Source organism: Malus sylvestris, chromosome 12, assembly GCF_916048215.2.
Source record: "Malus sylvestris chromosome 12, drMalSylv7.2, whole genome shotgun sequence".
NCBI lineage: Eukaryota > Viridiplantae > Streptophyta > Magnoliopsida > Rosales > Rosaceae > Malus > Malus sylvestris.
The window spans coordinates 23,938,443-23,948,487 of NC_062271.1; the positions used below are offsets into that span (position 1 = coordinate 23,938,443).

General features: G+C 38.6%; 1 protein-coding gene across 3 annotated transcripts; it reads right to left on the reverse strand.

Annotated features, from left to right (window-relative positions):
• Nucleotides 1–766: 766 nt before the first annotated feature.
• Nucleotides 767–3,490, reverse strand: LOC126591877 (E3 ubiquitin-protein ligase AIRP2-like). Of its 3 annotated transcripts, none has more exons than XM_050257584.1 (6): nt 3,138–3,490; nt 2,509–2,625; nt 2,112–2,262; nt 1,943–2,009; nt 1,595–1,829; nt 767–1,207 (listed from the first exon to the last, which is right to left on the reverse strand). In XM_050257584.1, exons 3-6 carry the CDS (start codon nt 2,217–2,219, stop codon nt 1,000–1,002), a joined length of 618 nt encoding a protein of 205 aa, XP_050113541.1. In that variant the 5' UTR covers nt 2,220–2,262; nt 2,509–2,625; nt 3,138–3,490; the 3' UTR covers nt 767–999. The 3 variants fall into 3 exon arrangements, with proteins under 3 accessions (XP_050113541.1, XP_050113540.1, XP_050113539.1); XM_050257583.1 differs by having other exon boundaries at nt 2,514–2,625; nt 3,138–3,489; XM_050257582.1 differs by lacking the exon at nt 2,509–2,625 and having other exon boundaries at nt 3,138–3,489.
• Nucleotides 3,491–10,045: the final 6,555 nt, after the last annotated feature.

A 10,045-nucleotide genomic window follows, 5' to 3' on the forward strand; every position in this document is an offset into this window, starting at 1 on the left:
CATAATCTCATAAGATTAGAATGCGGAGTTCCAAATCTTTAGTGTAGCATAACCTCATAAGATTCGAATGCGGAGTTACGGTGGACAAACTCAAAGACCACTGCTATCGATTTTTATTGTCAGAGACCAAATTGCAGAGTTACATCAATGTCATGAACCATTTTAGCTAAAAAGTCATCTCATATTTAATGCAAGATCTGAATGAGAATGGAAAGCTTAAGGAATACATACTTCATGAGAAAAATCTTGGGCACCCCACGTCAGTAGAATACTTTTTACAAAAGCAACAAGACCAATATATTCTAATCTTATCCGAATCCATGCTTGTCCCATTTTATACCCACCCCACCCCTTTTGGATGTTAATACATGAATAGTTAATGCTATGTTCGAATGTTTAGGATTAGATGCGTCATTGTTTTTTTAAGAGAGCTTTTGCATAAGTAACATGAAATTGTAATGAATCATGTGCAAGTCACTATCGGCATGGCGTCTACGGCGGTCTGGATGCTGCCAGAAGATCTTGATCGTTATCTGTTACCGGAGTAGACTGTCGTACGTGCTGTGGCACCGCGTCCTTCACCAAACAGGTTCTCTTTGAAAGAAAAATCGGAAGTAGGTTGCTTACGCACCGTGTTCTGCCATGCCTTTCCACCAAGATCTGGCATGGCGGATCACGGTGCGAATCGTCTGAAACCCATTTACAAACTAACGAAGAGAGGAGTTCAAGAATAATTAAACTATAAATGCTTACGCAATTTGATCAGTTTGTTCCCAATTGGGCTTCTAGATTTCGAAACAGAAAACAACTTTCATGCTTGCTTACAAAGATAAAAGAACCTCTAACCTACCACAAATGGCATGTTAGTATCGTAATTAATTACAAATTAAAGAGAAAATTGTCAAAGTAATGCAACTTTATTTACACTTCCAATATAAATAAATTGGAGATACGGAAAGAATTGTAATGAGAATTTCCCAGGTGATATTCCAGCCCCTGTTATCGACGAAGATCATACGAAACAAACTTAGGATTTGGCGCGATGAGAGGAAGCTTATCAATGTACATAAAAAGTCTCTTTGAATTCTCCCTAGAGATTGTAGACAGGTCAACAATCTCATTGTTGCTGGTGTAGATCCAAAGATCACATGAGTTGACTCGTTTCAGACTGTCCCGGCAGAAGGGGCATGATTGAGACCGTGTACGCCTAGATAAATCAAAAGGGAAATCCTCTTAGCCAAGGAAAAAACAGACACATTAACTGATGTAGCCAAGGAAAAAACAGATATCTTAGATCCAGATTATATATGCCAGAGACTATTTGACCGTGGTGCTATGTTATCACTTAAGAGAACTATAGAACATCACTTTCAATACATTCTTAATACGATGTATTTTGATTGCTAAACTTGAAAATATATGGATCTAAATTATCGCGTTTCAGCCTACCTATGTGCAGTTGAAGATTACTTGAATCATCAACCACTTGTGCAAGAAAAATTGAATACAAACAGGAAACTTTCGGTAAGAAATATGAGAAATCAAGATCAACAAGCAAAAGGGGATAGAGAAGGAGAAAGTAACAGCTGCTTACCAGTTTCGATAGCACTTCATACACAGACAATGACTGCAATTGGGCAATACAACCTTGCTGTTCATCTCCATGCAAATACCACATTCTTCTTCTCGCTCTAAATCAATTTCGGAGAGCTTTCCTTTGACCGCCTCGTCTTTTCTCTTGTACTTGGTGGAAAGGATTTCGTTTTGTTTCCTATCTTCTACCTCAGTCAATCCCCTCTGAAGTTGCAATAACGAAGGAAATATCACGCCTGATTTGAAACAGTCAAAACGGGATTGCTAAAGAGTTGTACATCTTTGTTTTATAAACACTTCTGTTCAAGAATTCTAATAAAAGAATACAAATTGCCTTCAATTTACTTACTGTAGAACTCTTTTAGACTAGCTTTTCTTTCATGAATAGACATGGTGGTCTTCCCATCCTCGTACACCTGCGACAAAATTGACACCATCACAACAATGACAAGAAGCTACAATTCTTTATTACCAATACACCAGATTAAAAGTTAGATGGAGGGGTCACTACAATTCACCTTGTATATTATAATTCTAAGCAATCCCATGGATCCAGCAAGGTGACAATCAGTCCACTGAATGAGAAACCAAAAGAATTGCGCGGCCGGGCTGTAGGATAATCTCATTTGGAAGCAGGCCCCGTCATTTTCCCTCGGATAACCAGAAGCCCTGTATACAGAAGAAACATTAAATTTCAAACAGATAAAGCCCTACAAGGTACAACCACCCCTCTATTTCCCTCAGAAAATTCCAAAGCAAATGACATCAAAACAAAAAAAATTCGGACCCTAAAACATTTGAATATGCAGTGGGCCAACAAAAAGTTCCCAGATTGGCTAGGATGAGAACAGGATTAGGGTATTATCCTCTATCAAAATTAACTGCAGATTTTGAAGTTCTACAGAAATAAGTTACCCAACTTGAAGAAAAAGGAAAATTTTGGGACAGTTGAAAACACCAATAATTGCAGCTCCACAATTCCCACCACACAAATCAGAGTAAAAACTGGAAGCAGCGGCTCACATCCCCCTCCTACACGGCTACACAAATTAGTATATAGAGGTTGAACAACCACCAAATCAAGAGGCAATTTCGATAAATCTACAGCAACCAGCCTATCATCAACAAATTAAATTAATTGTGAATTGTGGGTTAGTAGCAGAACCGATTGTTTATAAAACAGGAAACTTTCAATCCATATCGATGAATCCCTAAATTACAAGGACACGAAAAAAAAATATCATCAGAAATTCAGACCCTCATAGAGTAACAGTAAAAATCAGTGGTGAGTTGTTCAACTTTTACCAAATGTCAGTAAATTCTGTAATGCAAACTACATAGTGAAATCCAGAAAGATGAACAAATATCAAGTGAAACAGATAACCCGTTTCTGAAACATCGTCGAATTGCTAATACGATCTTTTTACATCAAAATCCCATAAACCCAAAAGAAAAAATGGAAATTGGGAACGACCCAGAATCTGAAAATTTACAAAAATCAACAGAAACGGATGAAATTTGAGAGAAAGAATTGGAGTTCTTACAGAGTGTTGGCGAACTGGATGTCAGCTTGGAGCGCCTTGAGAGAATCCTTGAAGGACTTTCGCATTTTTCTTTTCCTGATGGTTTTTACTCTTTTCTCATCCCTCCCATGAAAAACTCTAAACATTCATCACTCCACTCACCTCAAATCCTCTCTCTCTAAAAACAGCAGAAATATTTGACCCTTTCTCTCTCTAGAACCAGAAGAAAAATCTGGTCAAAATTTATAAAATTGGTTTTTGGGGTTGTGAATTCGCAACTGCTAAAGCGTTAGAGAGAGAGAATCGTGCACAGTGAGAAGGGTTTTAGAGAGAGAGAGAAGGGTTGGGGCTTACTTGATTTTCGCTTAGAGCACACGTAAACAGTATTAATAGAGAGAAGAAGAAGAGTATGGAACGAAAAACAAAAAAACGAAAAATTATTACGTATGAAATGACCCATTTGCCCTTTCCTTCCCGCCTCAAGATTCATGACAGACCGTTCCCCGATATTTTTCCATCATCACCCTGAGAGTGACCGTTTAGCCTACCGACTCGCCGTTTGCCGGTCGGTATTCAGCGACAGCGACGTCGTCGAGGCGGTGTTGCATAGGAGCTACGTGCACCCCCAGGTGAGGACAGGGAGGAAGCTAAATCCGGGCTGTGCAGTGTGGGTGTGTGACGGCAGCGGTCGTCTTGACGCGTGGCCTCCATGCATCACGATCTGGTTCAACCGTTAGTGTGTGGGTCCCGTGCTCGGTGGTTGTTGAAAGCGCGACGTGTCGTGATTTGTGAAATGGTAGGGACCACCACATGCCCAGCCGTATACTTTCAGCTTTACTGTTTATCATGGAGTCGGGAGTAATATATCATTGGCCTATTAGTCCCTATAATATAGGGACTCCCACAATTTGGTGCCTCGTTGATTAGATATTTGGGGTTTACTTGGTCAACAAGTAGTAAAGTAGTACCAAAAAAAAAAACAAAATAAAAAGTAAATTTGTCGACAAGTTTGACCACTATTAGTTGATTTATATGAAACGGATAGAGTTCATTTTTTGTACAGACTTTTAACTTACAGAGACTTTAAATTTACATAGAACGAACATACTCGTACTATTTTGATTAACTAATACAATGTTATTTGTAAATTATTTTTAAATATCATTGTATTATTGAATTAGAACGTCATGTGACAATAAGCTCGTTTTATATAAATTTCTCTCCTTATTAATTGTTTTAGTAATCAATTTTATGGTGCCTATTATCATATTTCATTTTGGCATTTTGGCCAAAATGGTCATTGAAATCGGCATAACTCTTTAGTTTGGTATCTGATATTTGAAATCGATATAACCGATCCCTGAGTTTGTCAAACGTCAATTATTTTGATATTTTTTTCCTTAAAAATTTCCGTTAAATAAGGATAAAAATGACACAAATATCATCAATTTAATAAACAATGGGTCAAGATGATTTGACAAAATTGGGGGTATTTTTGTCATGTTTCCTTATTTAACGGAAATTCTTTACGGAATGACCAAAATGATTATTGATGAACAAACTCATGGACCAATTCTATCGCTTTTAAATTTCAAAGAGAATAAGTTTCATGTTTTGTCACAATTTGAATCCAAGGATTTATCTTGACAAGAGAGCGGGCACGTGTATTTATTTTTTACTAGTATACTCTACAAATAAGACATATCAATTATGTTGTCTACTCATATTATATTAATACGAAAAATAGTTTCTGTGGTGTTTTTTTTAGCGTGTGTGACATCTTGATTACGTTTGACATATTGGTCCTATGTACATTCTTAATGGTTTCTTAATAAATTCTTATTACCTTAAAAAAAATCCATGTGATAAGTGTTCAGATATCCATGTAAATTTTACCATCAAGTATAGGTAATCGTTTACAGTTAACCAATGTTTAAAATATTGGTATATTCACAGGCGGAGCCACGTTAAGGGCTACCCTGGGCTGTAGCCCATGTAGCTTTTGGTAGAAAATAAAATTTTACATGTAATTTTTATTGATTTTTGAATGTAACCCGTCATATATTTAGTCACTGTTTTGGATTCTCTCGGTTTAATTATATAATACAGTTCACAAACCATCGCTTCTTGTTGTACCTGTACAAGTTTGAATTTATTTGAATAACGAAAGTTCTTGGCTCACTTTATGAAAATTTTCTTAAGCTGGCTGATACGGTAAAAAATATAGTATCAAGTTTCTTTGTTTATAATGATTTAAATCTTAAGCTAGCCCACCCGGTGAAAAATTTCTAGCTCCGCCATTGGGTATATTTACAGTTAACCGGTATTTAAAATATTGGTATCAGTAGAAATATCAATGTGCAAATTTATGGAAATATCAAAATATTGGTTACCTTCGATAGACATAATGAAAACTTGCTCAATGTCAAAAACACTTGTACAAACAAAATATAAAGTTTCTCCGTTATTTAACCGATGTGTCAGAAATATCAACGAAATATTTCGTTTTTAGCCGAAATTTAACATTATGTTTGGATGAGGAAATTGAAGATTACTAAGGAATTTTAAAATGATGGTAATTGAAATAACGAAATTTTATCTTCCAGGATTTGTGAATTTTCTTGTTTGGTTAATCTAAAAGAACAATGAAATTTGAAACGGAATTTATTATTTTTAAACTCTCACTCATGAAAATTCAGAAATGACACTTATTTACATGGAATTTAAACTTGGGAATCGGAGGTCTCAAACTCCAAGTTTTTTCCCCAAGCGGAAATTCTAAATTTCTATGTTTATTAATCCAAACAAGGAAATTGATGCATGTCAATTTATAAATTCTGAATTTTATCAAAATTCTAAGTTTATTTCCCTCATCCAAATATAGTGTAAGAGTAACTGTAATTTTTCGATATTTCAACGAAAATATGGATCGTATTGAATAAATTTCAAACACTACCGTTAACACATTAACTATAGTTAAAATAATGTACGCATACATTAGGAATAATGGTTCCCAGCTGGGGAAAGATTGAGAGATACATATTATAGATATACGCCATCAAAAAGGTGGTTTCTTGCACAGTTGTAGTCCATAATCCTGTATTTCCATTAGTTTAGAAATTAATTAGTGTCCACCAACTTTGTTTAATAAATTTACTTAGCAGAAAACATAAAAATAATGAATCACGATAAGGCATTTGTTGTTTTGCTACCTCGAATTATATATGCTTCTTTGCACAAGATAAGTGGATTGGAATTGGGAACCGACTGAATTGGGTGGAAAATGCTTTATTGTTGCCAATTATATATTAGTTAAAATGTAAATAGTAGTTTATTGTTCCACATTGGTAAAGTACATATGTAATACCAATTGTAACTCCTATATATATTCCACTTTGAAGATTAATGAATATATAAGAAATTCCTAAATATTGTCATATATATTTTTGGTATTTACCATGTTTAGTTTAATATTGGTATTTATCATGTTTAGTTTTGTTTGTACCATACCAATCCCGAAACTACTGAGCACCGGTCAACGTTATATCGTCAAGGACCCAGAAGAGTTTCCTTACAACCAGGAGGTCAATCACAGCTTGACACGTGTCGACATCAGAAACCAATCGTAGCGTGACACGTGTCAACATCAGAAGCAAATCACAACATGACACGTGTCAATGTTAAAACAAAGCTAGAAACTCTTTTCTATAAAAGGAGAACATTCTCCCACAATATTTCCTAATGTCATTTGTACTAAATCATTCACTTGTACTCACTAAAAGAGAGCTTGAACCTATGTACTTGTGTAAACCCTTCACAATTAATGAGAACTCTTCTACTCTGTGGATGTAGCCAATCTGGGTGAACCAAGTACATCTTATGTTTGCTTCCCTGTCTCTATCAATTTACATACTTATCCACACTAGTGACCGGAGTAATCTAGCGAAAGTCACAAACTTAACATTTTCTGTTGTACCAAAGTCCTCGTCGATTTTGTGCATCAACATTTGGCGCCGTCTGTGGGAACGACACTTATTCCCACTCTTTTCAGCTTTGTTAAGCTGGTTTCCACCATTCGTACACTTTCTTTTGACCATGCATCCTTTTCCAACATGGAGAGCGAAGGAAGTCATAACACACAGAATGACACCCCTCTTGCACCTGGTGCGAAGCAACGAAAGAAGGAACAAAAGAAATTTGCTCTTCAGGCTAAAGTCGATGAGCTGGAGGCTCAGAACAATAAGATAGCGATGAAGAATGAGATCCTTCAAGAGCAGTATGAGAAGGTTTTTGAGATGCTCCACGAGGCTAGATATACTAAAAAACACGAGCTCATCACCCCTGTGGAAGTCAACCATTAATTGGGTGCCCCCAAACGCTGAGGGTCATTTGCCCTCGACATGGGTATTCCTGTTGAGGAGCGAGCTATTCATCGAAATGGTGACCAACATGAGACTTCCCTTAACCCAGCTGCTTCAACCTGAATCATGAGGAGTGGAGGAAGGCATCTCCTTACACAAGGAGTGGAAGGATCGAAAGCCGTCTTTCGCGACTGTCGAGACTTCCTAAAGCAATGTTGAGACAATCCCATCCATGTAAGCTCGAAGATCAATGACCCAAGGGTCTCTGAAAGACTCGGTCCCCTCCCATGTCCTAGGCCGGCTACCAATTTGGGGAAGGGGCAATAAGTCCTAGAGAAACACGAAGGTATAGGGGACTCAGAGATGTTCCGACAGACCTACCTTGGAAGTCAGTACGGCGAGTCCAGGGAAAAATCACATGCTCTTGATCAAACCTTCATACTTCCAAGAGGAGATGGAGATTTACAAAAGAAAGCTTCAGTGGTACATGACTCCACTCAGGACCCTCTTGTCCTATAGCTCCTTAAGGAAGTAAACAAGTTGAAGGCCAAACAACAAGCTGAGATACCTGATTGGAACCGACCTAGGCCTGACCCTCTTACAAGAAAGATCCTTGACACCCCCTCCAAGCAAAGACAAAGCAGAAGTTTGGCTTGCAACTCTATACTGGAAATGAGGACCCGATTGAACACATTAACCTCTTTGAGTCTACCATGGCATACTGGATGCACACCGACGAAGAGCGATGTCTTATCTTCCCCTCTACCCTCTCTGGCGGAGCTCTAAATTGGTATTTCCGTCTTCCACCTAAGACGGTAGACTCATTTGAGGAATTGAGGAAACTGTTTATTTCTCAACACATTTTCCAGACCAATCGCTTGCACTCTGCGGATGACTTGTACACTATTCATCAGAAGCTAGACGAGTAATTACATATGTATGCTGGCAGCTTCAGCCATGAGTACTCCCGTTGTGCTGAGGCAGACGACAAGACTGCCCTCAAAGCCTTCACGGCAGGCCTAAGTGACTGTTTCTTTAAGTACATGATCAATGCCAACACTTGAAAGACTTACTATGAGGTGATGGTGCATGCTTATAACTATGCCTCCGTCGAGGCAATGACATACCAAGAGAAACCCCTAACAACCATCCCCTATCAGCAAGTGGGAAATGAAAGCCAGACCCACCCAAATGAGAAAACCTCAACCTTCCAAATGGTAGCGGTGCCTCCCTCTGCCTTACTTAATACTTTGCCAAGTCAACAAACATATCAATCTCAGGGCAAAAGGAAAGATTTCCATCCTTACCAGTCTCATTTTAGTAAAAGGAGTAAGGGACACTACCGCGATAACCAAGGGTATCGCCACGATAATTCTCAACCCCACGCAGTCAACACAGTGGGTCAAGCATGTGTCAAGACAAGCCCTAACCCGATGTATGAGGCATACACACATTTGAACACCACATGTGTGGCAATTTACCCCAGCATAACACACCTAATACTGAAGCTAAAGCCGAGGCACCCGGATTACAAGCCCACGAAGAACACAAGCACGTTTTGCTGCTACCACGAGCATAACGGCCATGACAGCGAGAAATGTATCACCTTTCGTGATCATATTGAAGCTTTGGCATATGAAGGAAAAATTGATCAATTCCTCCTTAACCCTCCAATGGGTAACCGTAACCAACGCTAGGTGAATGTGATATATCCCATAAGTGGCGGCACACCCATATCTAAATCTTTTAACAGGACCATGAAAAATAATGAACGAGTTTTAAGGTCTGGTCACCAAGTGTTTCACGTGGAAGACATAAGGGGAGGCAAGTATCAAAAGCCTAACTGAGATCCAATATGTTTCTACCATGAGGAAGAAAGAGGTATCATCTACCTTCACAACGACCCACTGATCGTGGGAACTCACATAGCCAACTTTGAAGTACGACAAATCCTGGTAGACACGGGGGCTTCAGTCAATATCATGTTTGCTAAAGCTTCAGGGCACTTAATGTAGCTGAACACTTGCTCGATCGCTCGATTTCTCATTTGATAAGCTTTTCCGGTGATATCGTGCAAGGGAACATACATTTACCTTTCACCATTTGTACAGGCCCTTACACAACTACTATTACCACTAACTTCCTGGTGGTTGATTGCCCAACGACATACAATGTCATCTTCGGACGCACATGCATTAATGATCTCAAGGCCATGGTATCCACATATATTTTGTTGATGAAATTTCCAATCCCTTATGGCAATGGTTACATCAGAGGAGATCAACTTAGTGAACGATCATGTTACAACACTTCGATCAAGCAATAGCACTTGCCTGTGCCCAAGGAAACCTTTTCTATACATGACCAAGTCATAAAGACCAGCCTAGACGAAGCCAACTTGGATCTTCACGGTGTCAACAGTCAACCCGACGATCCTCGAGATGACTTTTTTACCCAGCAAGCACAACCCGCTGAAGAGTTGGAGAAGGTCTCTATCTCAAAAGATTATCGGATCGCATGGTGAAAATTGGCACTACCTTGTCACCACCCATTCGGTTGGCATTGATC

Coding starts and splice junctions, on each gene's coding strand:
- LOC126591877 (XM_050257582.1), bottom strand. CDS start 3,262: ATGTTTAGAGTTTTTCATGGGAGGGATGAGAAAAGAGTAAAAACCATC. Junction 2,263..3,137: donor ATCCAGTTCGCCAACACTCT/GTAAGAACTCCA, acceptor TTCTGTATACAG/GGCTTCTGGTTATCCGAGGG. Junction 1,830..1,942: donor TAGTCTAAAAGAGTTCTACA/GTAAGTAAATTG, acceptor GTTTCAAATCAG/GCGTGATATTTCCTTCGTTA.